The sequence below is a fragment of the Adiantum capillus-veneris genome, chromosome 3 (genome assembly GCF_014529385.1).
Source record: "Adiantum capillus-veneris isolate H3 chromosome 3, ASM1452938v2, whole genome shotgun sequence".
Classification (NCBI taxonomy): domain Eukaryota; kingdom Viridiplantae; phylum Streptophyta; class Polypodiopsida; order Polypodiales; family Pteridaceae; genus Adiantum; species Adiantum capillus-veneris.
The window spans coordinates 31,801,533-31,819,831 of record NC_140933.1 but is presented as its reverse complement, the minus strand read 5'-3'; the positions used below and the strand labels follow the sequence as shown (position 1 = coordinate 31,819,831).

General features: G+C 43.0%; 1 protein-coding gene across 4 annotated transcripts in view; it reads right to left on the bottom strand.

Moving 5' to 3' along the window:
- The window catches only part of LOC147460702 (RING/U-box superfamily protein), a 41,517-nt gene extending 25,688 nt beyond the window's left edge, over window positions 1–15,829 (bottom strand). The window contains exons 1-5 of one of the 4 annotated variants that reach the window (XM_086508418.1): window positions 15,678–15,773; window positions 15,485–15,568; window positions 15,362–15,394; window positions 14,871–15,273; window positions 13,914–13,990 (exon numbers count right to left, since the gene is read on the bottom strand). In XM_086508418.1, coding sequence (XP_086364544.1) covers window positions 13,914–13,990; window positions 14,871–15,273; window positions 15,362–15,394; window positions 15,485–15,568; window positions 15,678–15,758 — 678 coding nt within the window. In that variant the 5' untranslated portion in view covers window positions 15,759–15,773. Of the gene's footprint in view, window positions 1–13,913; window positions 13,991–14,870 lie in introns of all 4 variants that reach the window. The other 3 variants (XM_086508416.1, XM_086508417.1, XM_086508415.1) reach the window with 3 other exon arrangements.
- Between the last annotated feature and the right edge of the window lie 2,470 nt (window positions 15,830–18,299).

Genomic DNA, 18,299 nt, shown 5'->3' with positions numbered 1-18,299 from the left:
CTCAACAAGACGGTAGCGATTGCTCTCGCACAGAAAATGAAGCACAAGGGAAAGCCTAAGGAGAACAAGACTTCAACAAGTACCTCGCACAATTCTCAGAACCCTCAGAACGGTAAGAACAGTAAGAATGGTAACTCTTCTAACCAATCTTCTAACAGTCCCTCAGACAAGAATTATTCCAATGAATCTAAGGGTAAGGCTAACACAATTGCTAAGCGTAAGCTTACTCCAGATGAAAAGGTAGCACAAGGAATTGTAGGAGGATACATCACGTCGGAAGAGCAAAGCACTTATTCTAAGGAAGGTCGTTGTTTTTATTGTCACATTAAGAGTCACATTAAAAGAACATGTCCTAAGCTTGAATCGAATGAATCTAAAGAACCCACAAAACCCACTTCCTCTGTCAATACAATTCATGATAACACGAGTGTGCCCCAAGTTTCTCAAGACCCTCCTATTGATGATTCTCTCATTAAATGTTATGGTCGTACGTCGGGCCAACGTTTTGTCGTATTGTTTGACCAGGTAGTATGCATGATGTGATCAGTCCCTCTCTTGTTGAGAGAGCCCGCCTCGAAGTTAGTCCGAGATCTCCTTTCGAGGTCTCTGGCTTTGTTCTCGGTATGGACGCTCTCATCACGGATGAGTGCCTTGATGTGAATTCAACAAGCTGCCTTCACTAGAAGATTTGTTGTTTCTCCTCTCCCAGGATGTAATATGATTTTGGGCATTCGATGGTTTCGTGATAATAACGCTCTCATGGATTTTGCGGCTAACACTTTAACTCTCAATGCCAAAAATGATTCTCCTATTGTCATTCATGGAGAGGACATTGTTCATTCTCCATCTCTCATTGCTAATATGCAAGACAAGAATGAAAGGATTCAGGAGAAGGAGACTCTCTCAGTCTCTTTTTCTCCACAGCATGACACACAATTTGCATGATTATGAGAAGCATGATGATTTGAATGATAATGACGAGCATGATGATTTGCATGATCAAGATGTCATTTCTCACAAGCATGATGCGTTGCATGAAGATGATGTGATTGTTCACAAGGACGATGTGTTAGTTGATGCTTTTTCTAGCGAAGCTAACCTCGTTGTAGATTCGATCAATCACGACGAACCAATCTTGGCTTTCGAGTCGAGGTCCAAAGAACCCCCACAGGACGATTCGATTATTCAGGAAGAACAGATCTTGGCTCTCGAGCCTAGGTCCAAAGAACCCTCACAAGAAGTATTATGTGTTCGCATGATTGATACGCATGCATTGTTCGAGTGTTTCATTCGTGATCGTTTCCTGTATTTTAGTCAGCGTCTTTATGTGATCCCTTTTATTAGGCATGACATATTGTACGGTGAGCACGTTTCACTCATCGATGAGCACGAATGTATGCGGATTGTTCATGAAAAGCTGAAAAGTATGTATGTCAAGAAGTCACATTCCATGTCTCTTCCTTGGCATGACACAGTTGTAAACAGAGCACATGAAAGTATGAGCACCAAGCATGAGCATTTCCGTTGTGAATTGCCACAGTTGATTGCTCTAGATCATACGAGAAAGATTCGATCTCATTGTTTGCGTGTATGTGGTGAACGGTTTGGCACTCCGTCTATTTGTTCATCCACATTGCATGCACGGTTTTTGAGAAAGCCAAGATTTTTTTCCACTCACATTACATGGAATAGGTATGTTCATGGTTTTGTGTTGGAAATGGTTTCAGGAATTTTCAGCCATGGAGATTCTTGAAGAAGAAAGAAGCCCAACTCTAGACGCAGTTGAAGCATCGAAGGAGCCACAAAAGACTTTGAGTCGCTTTCGGCACGGCCCAAAGAAGCAAGCGTTGCAGACCTTTATGAAGTTCAAATACCGCACGACCCACACAACAGAGTAGGCCGGCGAAGTGTCCCTTCCAGGATTCCGGATGCTATTGGCGATCTCCCTCGACGCCATACAGTTCCGTACCAGTACCTCACTTTGAAAAGGAGGGGATGTCACGTGACACATCCATCCGTCGACAACCTACAGCATGATCAGGGTTCAGTCAGTCCAGACAGTCTAGATTAGAAGTGATCTGGCACTTTTGTGAGTCTATTCGTAGACCGTGCATGCCCTGTCACTTGGTATAGATGCATATCCTCTGGTTGCACACAGCATGATCATCGATATTCCCATCAGAACCCATCAAAATCAGATAGGGGAATTTTCCAGTGAATTTAGCTTATTTTCCCTATTTTTGACATTTTTCACTTATTATTTTTAAGTGACTTTCCAACAAAAGTAGGTAGGGCAATTTTGCTAAGTTAATATATAAGCAAACCCAAGTTAGCACTAAAGGGCAGAAGAGGCAGCAGGAGCTTCCCGCTCAACAGGCATTCTTCTCAACAAGAACCGCCAAGCACCATCAACCCTAGCGTTTTTGGACATCTTCAGCACCTCCCCACCCCAAGCGTTTTTGGACATCTTCAGCACCTCCCCATCCCTGGCGTTTTTCAGCTTTGCAACATCGCTAGCAGTCCCCAATCCCTAGCGTTTTGGATCGCCATCACAGGCTGCAGATTTCAGCAATTTTGCTCAGCGTTTTCAGCATTAAAAACGCAGCCATTCAGTGTTTTTACAGCAGGTACATCCACGTTTGTTTTCAGCCCTACAGCATTGCAGACAGCAGCGTTTTTGGTCAAGAAAGTCCAGCCTCGAAAACGCAGCCAAAACAGTCATTTTCAGCCACCGAAACAGCCCCGAAATTCAGCAGTTAGAAGACCACAGATTTCAGCCCTAAAGTCGTCGTCGTCATCACCGTCGTCGTCGTCGGGATAGTCCCAAGTTGCATCAATCCATTGCATCCACATTGTACCACTTTGTGTAATCAATAAGTAGACCACTCTCGCCGACAAGAGTGGGGCCTTCGGAGGAGGGTTTTACAACGTTTTTGGTGTCATATCTCTCTCCTCTCTCTATCTCGTAGTTTCATACACTTGCACGCACAGTGTCCATTCACTTTGTTGTGATCATAGCACTTTCCATTAAGAACGGAAGGCTCTCCCTTCCATAAGAACTAAAAGGAACCTTGAGCACAGTTCGGAGCGCTCATCTTGAGCAAAGCGCAAACAAGCATTCCGCTGCACCTAACAGCTGTTGCACTGAATCCATGAGTACATTTGATGTGCTAGCTCTATCATTACCCCTTCTTTGCAGACATTGGGTTGGGCCATACGTAGGCTATAACCCAAAGGCCTCGAGGTAAAGCTGCAATACATTTGGTGACTCTGATAGTTCATGCTCTTCCATCCACTTTCCATCCATAGGTGGATAGTTCTTGAACTTCACCACGTAGCATCTTGCAACCTATCCCTTAACTTTTACGTGTGCAAAAGGCTCTTGCCTCTGCAAACGAACATAATTCCACAACCTGATGTACCACCCATGACCAAGTAAGCTCAAATTTCAAGATGATTTACCGATGTGTCAAAGAATCCAAGCAATCGCCTCAGAGAATCGGCAAGCAGCGTGTCACCTGGCAGACCCACATCACCCCCGTAGGAGATTGAGTGGCCAATATGCCACTGTGAGACCTCTCCCTATCTCATCTTGGTTCATACTTGCAAACCCTAAAACGCAGCAGAAAATCAGCCCTAATTTGACCACTTTTTGGCAGGGCGAACATGCAGAATTTCCTGTCTGTCCTGTGAAGAGGAACCCTCTTCCATAATGCCCTTCCCTTTGTCTGCCATAGTGTAATCCCGCGTTCTTGTACTCTGTGTCTTTACCCAAAACAATCGAGGCTCACTCTTAGAGGGAAAAGGTGATTGATATCCCGGCAATGGAACCTTGAAACCGGCCCAAGGGGCGGTAGGTGTTGGCTTTCACCCGAAATTCTTTACTTTACTTTAGACACACACACACACAGAGCACTTTACAAAGGAAACCTGCGACGAGAATTAACACTTATGCACACACACGGCTCGAAAGCTAGAATGCTCCGAGCAGACGCCGACAACCTGTAGGCCCCAAAAAATTGGCGCCCCTTTCGGTATTTCTTTATTCTTTGAGAGGGAAAATTACAAAGTAAGGTCCTAGGAATCCTTTACCTGTATCACACTAGATACTACCTGATTTGGCCAAATTTCGGCAACATAACAACCCCAAAACTTGCGCGAAATCAATTCCCCTACTGGATCTCACTTGCACTGGCGTAAACCCTCTGATTCCTGCCCAAAAACAGTAAATTCAGCTCACTGTATTTACTGGTTTTTGCCTTGTTTTCAGCCCCAACATAACATGTCACGTGCACATCTAACCCTATGTGCATGTGGACAAGCTATCCCAGTTCTATGGTTCAAGTTAGCCTAGGAAGTTTTCTGGCACCCTTGTGAGTTTGTGCCCACGCCGTGCATGTCCAGGCACTTAGAATAGTTGCATACCCTCTAATTGCACACAGCAGGATCATTAGCATAACATTCAATACCCATCATGAGCATTTTCCAGAGCAAGAACCCTTTTTGCCAAAGTACACATTTTTCACTTATTTATTAAGTAGTGACTTTTGTTGGAAAAGTAGGTAGGGCAAGTTGCTAAGGAATTATAAAAGAAACCCAATGGGCACTCGGTAGAAGCAGAAAACAAAAGACGGGCTCAGTGCACAAGTGCAGAGTGCAACCAGACAGCTTGCCCAGCATTTTTAAAATTCAACAAGTCAACCTAGCCTTTTCAGAATTCAGCCTTCGTCCGGCGGAGCACTTGCAGATCCAGAGGCGCAGAACCGCCACAGCAGCAGATCCCTAGCAGAGCATCTAGCGTTTTCAGTTTTCAGCCTTGAAGCCATCGTCGTCGACATCATCATCGTCATCACAGTCCCTATCTTGACAACGACACCGTCATCTTTGTCATCGCAGATCCCTATCTTGACGACGACACCTTCGTCACCATCGTCGCAGATCCCGGAGTTGACGACGACACCATCGTCGTCGTCGTCAACATTGTCATCATCAAGTCACAGCATCTCATTCAATGGTTTCGTGAACATAACCCTCTCATTGATTGGGCAGACATTACACTCACGTTAAATGCCAAAAGTGACTCTCCCATGTTCATTCGTGGTGAGAAGGGCCTTTATTCTTTACCTCCCGTTTCTCATGTGCAGGTGAAGCTTGAAAAGAAACATGAGAAGGAGACTCTCTCAGTCCTTTCTTTTCCAAAGCACTACACGCATTTTTTGTATGATAAAGATGTGATTGTTCGCAAGGATAATGGTTTAGATGATGATTTTTCTAGTGAAGCTAACCTCATTGCAGATACAATCAATCACGCAGGACCGATCTTGGCTCTCAAGTCGAGGTCCAAAAAACCCATTCAGGAAGTATTTTGTGTTCGCATGATTAGTCAGCACGCATTGTTCAAGTTTCTCATTCGTGACGGTTTCTTGTATCTTCGTCACCGTCTTTAAGTGTTCCCTTTTCACAGGCATGCCGTATTGTACGATGCACATGATTCACTCACGGATGTATGTGGATCACTCTGGAAAAGAAAAAAAGTTTGCATTCAAGGAATTCACATTGTTTTCCAATTGTCCGTTTTGTCAATCACTTTTACATGTTCTTCCTTGGCATGACACAAGTCTCAGAAAGAGCACGAGCAAGATTGTCCATCAAGCATCTGCATTTCCGTTGTGATTTGCCACAATTGATAGGTGTAGGTCGAAAAGTCAAGTTTCAATCCCACTTTTTGTGTGTTTGGTGAACGCTTTGGCACTCCGTCACTTTGTTCATCTGCATTGCATGCACGGTCAATTAGAGAAAATAGTATTTTTCCAGTCACTCTACATGGAATGGGTATGTTCATGGTTTTGTGTTAAAAATGGTTTCAGGAATTTTCCTCCTCGGAGATTCTTGAAGAAGGTGGACCCACGACCATCGACGCAACTAGAACATTGGAGCCGCAACTGATCATTTTGTGTCGCTTTCAACGCGGCCCAAAGAAACAAGCATTACAGACCTTCATGAAGTTCAAGTATCGCACGACCCACGCATCAGAGTGGGCCGGCAAAGAGTTCTTCGCAAGATTCCCCTCGACACCATACAGCTCGGTACCAGTACCTCACTTCAAAAAAGAGGGGATGTCACGTTCACATCTAACCCTATGTGCATGTGGACAAGCTATCCCAGTTCTAGGGTTCAGGTTAGCCTAAGAAGTGTTATGGCACCCTTGTGAGTCTGTGCACAGGCCGTGCATGTCCAGGTACTAGGAATAGTTGCATATCCTCTGATTGTACACCAGGATCATTAGCATGACATTCAGTACCCATCACGAGCATTCTCCAGTGCAAAAACCCATTTTACCAAAGTACACATTTTTCACTTATTTATTAATAATTGACTTTTGTTGGAAAAGTAGGTAGGACAAATTGCTAAGAAATTATAAAAGAAACCCAATGGGCACTCAATAGAAGCACAAAACAGAAGACAAGCTCAATGCACAAGTGCAGAGTGCAACCAGACAGCTTGCCCAGCGTTTTCAAAATTCAGAAGATTAGCGAGCGTTTTTGCATTTCAACCATATTCCGACGAAGTAGTTGCAGATTCAGGCCGCAGTACCGCCACAGCAACAGTTCCCTAGCAGAGCATCTAGCGTTTTCAATTTTCAGCCTTAACGCCGTCGCAGTCGACACCATCGTCATCGTCGTCAACATCGTCATCGTCATCGTAGTCTCTATCTTGACGACGACACCGTCGTCTTCGTCATCGCAGATCCCTATCTTGACAACGAAACCTTCGTCGCCATCGTCGCAAATCCCGGACTTGACGACGACACCATCGTCGTCATCGTCATCGTCAACATCGTCGTCAACATTGTCATCATCAAGTCATAGCATCTAGATCATTGTACCAGATTTGTGTGAACTGTAGCATAGACCTCTCTCGCCATAGAGAGGGAGGCCCTTGGAGGGAGGTTTGAGAACCATCTAGTGTCATATTCTTCTCTCTCTCTCTCTCTCTCTCTCTCTCTCTCTCTCTCTCTCTCTCTCTCTCTCTCTCTCTCATTCAGAGTAGCATTCACTTTGTTTGTGATCATTGCACTTGCACTCTCTCTCTAAGAACGAAAGGCTCTCCCTTCCGTAAGTAAAAGGAACCCTTGAGCACAGTTCAGAGCACTCATCCTGAGCACTATCAAACTTCTGTTGCACCTTACATAACATCATCAAGTGTCATGGGACGGGCACCACAAGCCAACGGAAAAGAATAGATTGAACAACTTTAAGCACTTCAAATAACAACTGAACAGAAAGAGATAGAGCACACGCAACACGGAGTGGCGGAATTCCACCCCAAAGAGTACTGGCCCCAAACCTTGGCGCCCCTTTCGGTATTTCTTTATATTACTTTGAACTCCATACAGTGCCAATACTCACACTCTGCACCTTCACCCAGAAGAGTGCCAGAGAATGAGCCCTCTGCACATATTTAGGCCCTTGGCCTATGAAAAGCAGTTTACATGAAAAGCCTTCAAACTCAAAAGCACCTGGCCCAAAAGCGGATGCCCAAAGCTGCCAGCGGAAAAGCAGAAATCCATACAGCTCTGCGGCATAAAATCCGGAAATCCGTACAAGCTATCAGCGCGAATTCCGCGAATTCGTACAGCTGCCACATCATCTTCTCCGTGTGTGTGTGTGTGTGTGTGTGTGGGCTTGCTTTATTTTAATGCCTTTATGTCACTTGGGCCCCATCGGACGGGGTCACATAAGTTAGTGGGAACTTCTTCTACTACTACTACTTCTACTGCTCTGCTTCTTAGGATTTAGGCCCCTCGACCGAGATACCGTTGCATGTGTGTGTGTGTGTGAGCGCGCGCGCGCGTGTGTGTGTGTGTGAGAGAGAGAGAGAGCATATGCTAGCCGTGGAAAAGCTGTCATGGGGTCACCTGATGTCACGATGTAATGCATTGGATATGTGGTATTCTTTGCATAAGAATGATCCAGGATTCACTTTCCAACACAATGCGTTGTCTTCTTATCGTGCTCGCTTGGACCGATGGTATATTCTGCATATGCAACAATATGAGGACTATATATGTGAAATGAGCATTGATTATACGTTTGGCATCTCGAATCATGCTCCCATAAGTTTATCATTACACTTTGGCTACATGCAAGATGCTGCCACATTATCAAGGAAGCGGTTGTTACATATCAACAATGCATATTTGTCACATGAAACTTTTCGTGATATGATTGTGAATACCATTTCACCACTTTTGTCCCAGATGCATGGTCATATTGACACGGCTTGGTACCGTTTTGTCATGAGAGTTCAACATGTCATTCAAGAGTACGAAAAGTCTATATGTCACGGCAGCGAAGGCAAGTGCAGCAGGCTAAAAGTACATGTCAGACATTAATGCAATTGGTCAATCATTCTCAGCTCTCTAAAGCTCAGCTAGCTGAATTATTTTCAGCTCGAAATATATTGCGTCTCAATGATCAAAGAAAACTCACCAAGTGGCAAACTAGAGCTAGACATCATGCATTTCAAGATGAAGGTTTTGTTGTGCTTCCAAGCAGCTTTTCAAGCATTTCCATCATACTAGACAGAATCAAGCTATCAAAAGAATTAAACTTCCATATGGGGAGTGGACTTCTTCCATGCACGAGCTTGCTGAAGCTTTGGTGACACATTATGGGACTGTTTTTGCGGCTTCTACTCATCTTTCATAGGAAGCACACCATGCGCGTTTTTTGTTTCTATCGCACGTAAATCCAATCCTTTCTCCACAGCAAGCATAGGAGCTGGAGCTTCCTTTCACTGAGGAGGAATTGTAGGACAGCTTAAGGCATTTGGGCCATGGGAAATCCCCGGGTTGGGATGGACTCAGTGTTGGAATTTTCATTTCATTCTGGAATCATCTCAAGGATCCGTTGTTATTCATGGTGAATAGGGCATGGAAACAACAACAGATGCCATCCTCTTGGAACGAGGGCCTTCTTAAATTGTTGCCGAAACAGGTTCTATGTGAGGAGTTCTCCCATTGGCGACCAATCACTCTCAGCCTGTTGTCTATAAGTTAATGGCCAAGATGCTTGTTAACCGTATCAAAGACTACCTGCATTCAAGCATACATCTATCTCAATATGGTTTTATTCCACGACGCCAAATTACTGATAATCTGGCAAACGTCATTCTTGATATGGAATGTGCAAAGTACACCAAGCAGGACGTGTTGGTCATGTAGGTCGACATAGAAAAAGCTTTTGACTCGGTCCTTTGGGACTACCTTGCTGAGCTAATGCAAAAGCTTGGCTTTGGGCCTAAACTTGCGCATGTGGTGTATCTCTTATATGCTTATAGCACATCCGCTGGTTTCCTTGATGGGTTTACTACAGATCCTTGGTCTCTCGGTCGTTCTGTCAGACAAGGATGTCCTCTCAATGCTTTGCTTTATGCTATTGCTTCTCATCCTTTGTTTATGCATTAAGAGTCCTTAACCTCAGCTGAACACATGCATGGCCTAACACTTCCATCTGAAAAGTGTTTTATTGCTCAAAATTATGCGGATGATTCACTGTTCACACCTCGGAATCATTATGATGATGTACAGAAAATTATGCATGTTCTCCATCTCTTTGGATTGGCGGCTGCCAGCTGGGCTGAAAATTAATTTTCGCAAATCCAAGTTAATCCTTATGAATGGCACAAGTTATTATGGCCAGGTGAGATTGTTTCCTCTCACACTCTGGTGCGTCATTTGGGATACCAAATTAGATGGAATGTATCTGCTAAGCTTAAGCTTGATTGGGTATGGCATTGCCTTGAATCTAAATTGCATTACTGGAAATTATCTACTTGGCCACTACATGTGCGTCTCAGAATTGTTCAATGTATTCTTGTGGCTTATGTGCAGTTTTATCTGCCTCTTATCCTGGCCACAACAAAGATTGAATAGTCTCATGTCATGTATCATGGATCATTTTTGGCGCACCTCCTCTATCGTTAAGGCTTAGGCTTCTTTCTATGAATAAAATATGCACTACTAAGCGCCTTGGAGGATTGAACATTTTGGATTTGCGAAAACATGTCTATGCCAAGAAAGCCATGTTGTTCCCCGTTCTAGTTGCCCTGTAGCAACCTTGGACTCAAATGCTTTCTTATCTATGTGCCAATATTGTTACACTTGCTTTTATTCATTGGCATACATCGTATTGGGAGGTCGTATTTGGCAAGCTTGAGGCCGTATTCCAGGTTGCCCCTTTACTTCCTCCCTTATTGTTGATTGGAGGGTTGTTAGAATGCGTTTGTCATGGCATGGTCGTCAATTACCTTTTGGGAATTCCCTAAGATTGGAGAGTATTCATTGGAGTAAGGTCTTCTCAGCCACTCTGACTCGGCTCTCCCCTCGTCAAATGTACTTCCTCTCTCAAAAAGGACTATGGCAGGTTGAACAAGTGCTTGATATTGATGGGCATGTTCTGTCTTTTTGTGATGCGGCTCAGCGATTCATATTGGGTCCTCATTATCGTCATGTTTGGCGGGAGATTCAGTCCATGCTTGGGGACTTTGCCCCAATACCTCCATGCGTCATGGATTCTCGTTTGCAGGATTGATGCCTCCACCACTCGTGCTCACTTGTTCGCTGGCCATGTTTATGCCTTCTTACAAGCGGATGCTTGGATAGTGCAGCATGGCAATCAGTTATGGTCTATTCATGAATCCAAATTGTGGTGGAAATGCACGGAAAGGCACTTTGTCTCGTATATGGAAGAATCATTTGCCTCTTAAAGAGCGCATTTACCTATGTGTGGTGGGTGCTCTTCCACTTGGTCGCTTCCTACAGGCAAGGCATATCACATCCTCTTCATGTTCCCGATGTGGTGTTGCACATTGCTGAGGAATCAGTGTCGCACATGTTGTGGCATGTAGACACTCGTCTTTCCTATCGTAGGTTCTCGACTGCCCTTCATCTTCGATTCCTCTCGCGCGCCTTTCATAGACGGTTTTGGCTCTTTGGTGTGATACAGCCCTCGGCATTCTATTCTTTGGCTGGGTCAGATTTTGGGCTTTGTGGGCCCTATGGAACCAGCCGAACCTTCAGATGTTTCATTGCTCTGTGGCTGATCCTTTTCACCACTTTACATTGTCGCTTGGGCAATCGTTACACTATGCCTTGGAGGCTGGAGATATCTCCCTTAATGCCTATAGAATTTTCTTTGACTGTTTTTATCTTCCTTTCCATGAGAACACTTGTGTTCTCTTATATTGTAAATGGTCTTCTAGTGGGTTTTCCTCGTGTTGAGGTTTCCCACTAGTAAATTAATACCAGTGGTTTACAAAAAAGTGTGTGTGTGTGTGTGTGTGTGTGTGTGTGTGTGTGTGTGTGTGAGAGAGAGAGAGAGAGAGAGAGAGAGAGAGAGAGAGAGAGATAGATGTGTGCGACTTTGGAAAACATTAGATGATGAGTGGTTGTAGTAGAGCCATGTTGCACCCAAGGTGGGAATAGGTAACAGGGTTTTTCCTTGAACTTGGTCGCACCTGCAGGGGAACAAGTGGGGGACGCTGCTCAGAAGAAGTTTTCAATTAAAGTGGAAATCTACCTTCGACTGCCATTGGCAAGAGCCATCAGACAAATGCATTGCGTGCTTTTCTTCCTGAATATTAGCTTAATACCTTCGTTTTGCATGGCATAGCGCAAAGCTTGCAAGGGTACAAGAAGCCAAGTAGTCTGCTATATATGGAAAATTCAAGAAGCCCTTCCCCCTATATCCCCATGTGCATGATAAGCGGCAGAAGTAAACCGGAGGGTTAATGCACAAGTTGCATGGCTTATCTAGATTCCATTTAAGCTGGCTGCTAAAACCAACAATGCATGTTGCAAGTCCTTGTGCAATCTCAAGAAGCAAATGGTGGGGGAGCGAGCTGTCTTGCATAAGCTGGCAACCAAGCCCAACCATGAATGGTGCCGGTCCCGACGCAAATCTTAACAGCCAATGATCATGGGCCTTGCTGGGAGGTTGCATGTGAGTGCATCAAGAACGATGTGAAGCAAGGCCAGATGCTGGGACCAGGGCCATGAGTGCATCCTCTCACAATTTTCCTCATGAGAATACCACCACCCTCAACACGGAATGCTCCCACACCTACATATTCTGGGATGCTGCTTAAATTTCAACCCCATTTCATTTCATATTATCACGATATTATCTTATCTCTTGCTATAGAATATAGGGCCACTTATGAAATAATACGCTTCTCTTGTATGAACATGCGAGAGAGAAGCAAAGAGAGACTTCTAGGAACAATTCCAAGAGACTTAAAAGATCTATCCGACGAGTCTTGAAAAGACGAAGAAGAAGAAGAAGAAGAGAGCAGCCACTCATACATATAGTCGTAGAAAAAGTAGCTGGTGGTGCTATATAGTGAGCTTTGCTATGGGACTTGGTTGCATTGACAGGCTACTCCTAATTGGCTGCACAATAGCTATTCTAACAACGCATTACCATCATGATGAGATGTCTGAGCTTGCAATTGTACCACTTTGAAATTGAAAAATGCCAATTAAGAGCGAGAAAGACATGGAAAATCTCATATAGATTTTTTTTTTAAATATATATTTCAAATAATGCTAGTTTTTCTTTTCAAAGACTCTTGTATGGTTCTAAAAATAATTTTTCTCAAGCGCTGATTGTAGCGACTAGCCCCTCTCTAGTGTCCACTGGCATTTTCCTCTTCAATCTGAAGAGTCAACCACACATTTGACAGCCTCAGTAGATGAAGTACAAATTTTGTAGCTCTTCCTAAAGTTCCTAGAGCCCTCCTCTATCCACTTCAACTTGCGATAATCATGCAGAGACCTTAATTTATCGGTGCCATCTTTTGAGACCCACCAACGCACCTTAAAAGTGCCTAGTAAGAGGATCAACTTAATGACAGGACACAAGGAGTTCATCCTCCAAGGGCAAGCCCCTTCTTTCAAAACAGAGCCTTTGGATAGATCAGTGGCCATAAGGCACTTATCTTCGTCAACCTAGGAGCCACCAAGAATTTCATCCACCCAGAGTTTTTCACGCAGATGGACTTTGAGCATAATCAGTTTGTTGGGAGAAATAGAGGCCGTGCTAGCCATAGGGAGAGACATCGAATTGACACAAGCAGCAATGAAATAGATGATTATTACAATAGTGGCTCGGGTTCCTTATATACCCCTCAATTGAATTGCCCGATCCCTCTCATGTCAAACTAGTTTTAAAAACCTAAAAACAACAAAATAAGTATATAGGATCGCATACGGCATTTAATTGAGATGCATAATTTTAACAAAGAAAACCTCTCCTGAAGAGAGTAAAAAGAGCCTTGACCACCTACAAAGGGGGGAGGAACTCTCAGCAACCTCTGAAAAATAGGCACCTCAGAGCAGCAGCACAATCTATTAGCAAGTCTATTTGAATGTCTATGAAAACCTAATTGAAACCTTCTAATACAGCACAACATTCCAATGGCAATCTGGGTTTCAAGCATTTAGCAACAATTGCAAGACTTAGGCTTGAAACTTTCTGTACTGACGACATTTCACCAGCTTGATGCGGCTCAATAATAATAATAAAATAATAATAACCAAATCCACCAAGAGCTTCGAAAGAAACCGGCAAACACAATATGAAGATATAATATGAGCCCTTCAAAAACAATGCCAAGAAAGCAAGCAAGATTTTAGCAAAGCGCGATGTAAACCAAGTCCAGACTGTAGCAAGTAAAAACATGGACGGTGGACACCAATAACAAAGGCACATCGCCCGTTAAGAAAAATGATGCAGCCTTTACCCGCATTTGAAGGAAAATTTTCAATGTAGAGCTTGTGATGCTCCATCTAAGTTAATCGTTTATTGCCACTAAAATGGAAGATAAACCAAGCAACACTTTATAGTTACCTTTAATGCAGTTTGTTTTCGGAGGACATCATTTGATTTCACTAACACAAGAGAGAGCCAAAAGGTGACTAAAAAACCTGCAACAAAAACGAAGACTAATTTAAGCCAGGTAATTTCATTAAGCAAAATCCTTCAAGAAAGAACCACAGCAAAGACTGACCAAAAAACCTTTGAGCAAATAAAATTAAATACCTCATTCTACAAAAAGAGCTACCGGAATGAATAATATCAAAAAGAAACTTTCAAGAGAATCTCTAATGACATACTAGAAACTTGAAAGCCATACAAAAAATAACATGCAAACCAAAATATGAGTTCAGTGGAGGGCACCACACCAAAAAGACAATAATATTTTGTAAATTCAGAGAAACATACAATAAACCTGACACGAAAAAGTTAAGCAGTCATGTCATCAGCGCCCAAGCACAGGTGCCAATTTGTGTAGCAGCAGTACATCCAAAGATTGCACACTACTTTCAAATCTCTCTCTAGACATGCAAATCTAAAGTTCTTTAAGTGTCAGTTAAGGATAGTTCATGACAAGGGCCTCTGAGCCCATCAATCAAGACTATATGCAAAGAACCAACCTTTACAGAAATTCACTTTGACAACTTAGAATACCTTTTAAAAGTAAAAGTTTCCTTTATTGACCCTAGAGTTACTACAATCTCGCTACTCTTTGAAGTTCTCAAACAAAAACTTGTTGAGCTATCAGCATGAGAGCATGAGCACAAGCACCACATCTTCGAGTGCATGTGCGCATGAGGATATGTAAAGAACCACCCAGCTTATGTAAGACAAAGAAAACTTTCATCAAACACCAAAATCTAAAGAGAGTTACTGTTAAACCCTTAATGAGAGTAAGAAATAGGATGTTAGGCATCAGACAACGAACAGAATATTCCTCAAGAGTAACCAAGGAATCAAGTGAGAAAAATGTGGTAAAATAGGGCTGACCTTGCAAATGCTGTCGAATGAAGACGGTTAATAGGAGCAAAGAAAAGGGCAAAACTTGTTCGACCCATCTGGCAAACTGCTGGAAGTCATATCTCTGCGAGTTTTGATTTCCAGAGGCAGTTACGTCTGTGCCTTCAGGCGGATTGGTGGGCATCAGAGGATTGTTTGTGCCTTCATCCGAAGGACTGGCTGGTAAGGAAAGCACAGAACTTGTGCTTGCACCTTCGCTTACTCCAATCTGATCCATCTCATCTGCCCCAATAATCCTAATCGACACTTCTGCCGTCCCATCATCTGCCACCCCGCTTCCATTTGAAGAAGAAACCCTTATTCGATCTGGCCCTGTGCTTGAAACCCTTATCCTTTCCAACCCCGATGTGATTGTGGCTTCATGATCTGACGCCTGTGATGAACCCCTCAACACCCCGAGAAGCTCGAGAAAACCAGATACCGGTGCTTGCAGCAGATTTAGTGGAAGATGAAGACCATACCTCCGCCTTCGAAGCTCTCCAGATGAACCAGGGCTGTCCATTTATGAAGATCGAGGAGATCGCTGTACTGAAAAACCCTAACTCGGAAATGAGAGGCTATATCAATGGATAGAAAACCAAAACCTGCGTATGTATGTACAGATGAAAATCCCAAAGTCCTGTGCTTGCTGCAGATCGCGGCGTCGGTTGACAAAATGGGCCGAAACCCTAATTAGTAAAAAGATGCCTGTGAGAAATATATACAAGAACAGAAACCGAAAATGAGTAGGAAGAAGGCGAGTTTTCTGAGGTTGCTTGCGAGGATGGAGACACTAACAATTCGCGTGCAACCACGGAGTCGATGATGCACACCCTCACACGTACGCACACACAGAGTTTTCGTTGACAATATCCACATTCACGCTTGACTCTTCATCATCCTGGGAATGTTTCTTCAAATTTCCTCCATTGACATGCTATTTAATTAACCCAAAAATTTAAAACTTGAGGTGAGAGATCAATCCAAGAGGCGAAGTTGATCGACTCAAGTCTAGGTAATGCGAATTCCTTAACTCGAACAAGGGACGTGATCAAAATAGTTGATTGTAATAATGTAATGCAAATTGCAAAATATATAGGTACTTGTCCCATTTCTTTGTTAACGAATGCACACATGCTTTAAACAAAAAACAATAGTAGTGTGGTTAGTATCTTTTGTTGGCTCATTGATTCAAGATGAAATGATGAATTGAAATCAAGAGTGGTGCCAAGATTTCAAATCAAGTAGTAGGGCGTACCGGTTTGTGGAAAACATTTTTTTAGGCAGAATCTTATGAGATGCTCTCTCTCTCTCTCTTTCTTGCATTTGAACTGGAGTTCTTTGCATCGAAAAGCCATGTCGAAGCTATGGACACATCCTCTCATATAGGCAGCACGTCCATGTTGTAGTCCATGCGAACACAACTCGTTAAACTGAAAGTGGTGAATCTTGAGGTTTTGCATGTATGCCACTCACGTCCATCCCATGGCTCTTTGAGCTCTTGGCTAGTGTTGCCCACAATCTCAACATCTGGCTTACGTTTCAACTTGTAAACCCACCTTATGCCAATGCCCTTTTTGCCAGGAGGCAAATCACATAAAGTTGATGTTTCATTTTCTATGAGTGCATCATATTCTGATTGCATTGTAACCATCCAATATTTTGAATTTTGTGCTTCATCAAAAGAAAGAGGTTTTCCTTCATTACATAAACTAGAAATAGTCAAATCATAACAATCTGATGCATATGATGCATGGCAAGAACTTAAACGAGTACGACTAGACATAGGTGCATCCAATATACTATCACGCAAATTATGCACCATCCATTTTGACATACCCGTAGCCTCTTCATTCTTAGCCCTCTTCACATCAAGTACATCATTTACATCTGCATCAATAATAGGCTGATTATGTAACATTTTTGAAAACTCCCATAGGCTGTCCATTTGCCTCATTGGAACTTACATTCAAGTTTCCACCATTAAAAAGATGCAACACAGTGTTATAAATATCATGTGATCTTACATCATTGTCTTTGGTACATGATAACAAAGATCACATGAAACAAGATATATTTTGTTTGCGGATGGTATAACCTATAAGCTTTGCTTTCAGGACTGTAACCAACCAAAATGCATATGATAGCCTTCTCATCCAATTTTCTGCATTGCTTTTTGTTGGGGTAAAGGCATTGTTCCTTTACCCTAACCCAAAGCATAAGCTAAACTACCAAAAAAGCACATGTGATCGATAGTTGGCTTCTTGTTAGGCCATGCTACATAAGGATTCATAGATTGCAAGGCTTGGTAGGGCACCTGTTAAGTACATAAGTAGCACACATGATAGCCTCAAGCCAAAACGAATGTGGTACATCTTGATTCTTGACTATACATCGTAGCCATCTCCATAAGCTATCGATTGTTTCTTTCAGCAACAGCATTTTGTTGAGGTCTATATGGCATTGTGCATTGGTGTTTTATCCCACAACTAGCAAGAGCTTCATTGAATTCATGAGACATGTACTCCCCCCTCTATCTAAATGGAGGGTCCCCATAGTACATCCAAAGACATTTCCAGTCTCATAACCACAAATTGTTTGAAACACATGAGCACTTTGGACTTAGCTTTAAGTAGATACACCCATGCATGTGTGGATTAATCATCAACGAAAGTCGCGAAGTACATGTGATTACCCCAAGATGGAGTTTGCATAGGCCCACAAACATCACCATGCACAAATTTGTAACCTGCATGTAGCCCTTACTAAACCATCCTTTGGAAACTTTGAACGTTGCATCTTACCCAAAATACAACCTTCACAAACATGCTTAGAAGGTGCTTCAAGAGGCGGCAAAGAAGCGACCATATCAAATTTCTACAAACATAGCAAACTTGCAAAACTCAAATGCCCAAAACGTGGATGCCAAAGTTTGGCATCCGAAACAACCTTTGAATCTGCAACTACATTTGCAATTTTTTTTCCCACACTTGTCATACAAAGTGAGCTTATACAGTCCACGGCACGAGATGCTAGATGCAATAGTTTCATCACCAAAAATGAGATCATGAACTGTACATCTGTCATCCACAAATTTGACAACAAGACCAAGTCCTGAAAGTGCAGATATAGAAAAAAACTCTTTTTTATCCCTAGTATATAAAGTGCATCAACAAGTGTGAAAAAACTACCACTTGCAGTAGTTAGCACAATCTTTCCAACTCCCTTGACCAAATAAGAGGCATTGTTGGCACAAGTGACCGTATTCCTGTGAGGGACAGACTCGAGAGAGGCAAACAAGTCACGAGACCAAGTAATGTGCTTTGTAGCACCGTTATCAAAGTACCAAACATGTGACTTTGCACCACCGAACATACATGCATCATGGACAGAAGGATCATAAGTACACTCTGCACTAAA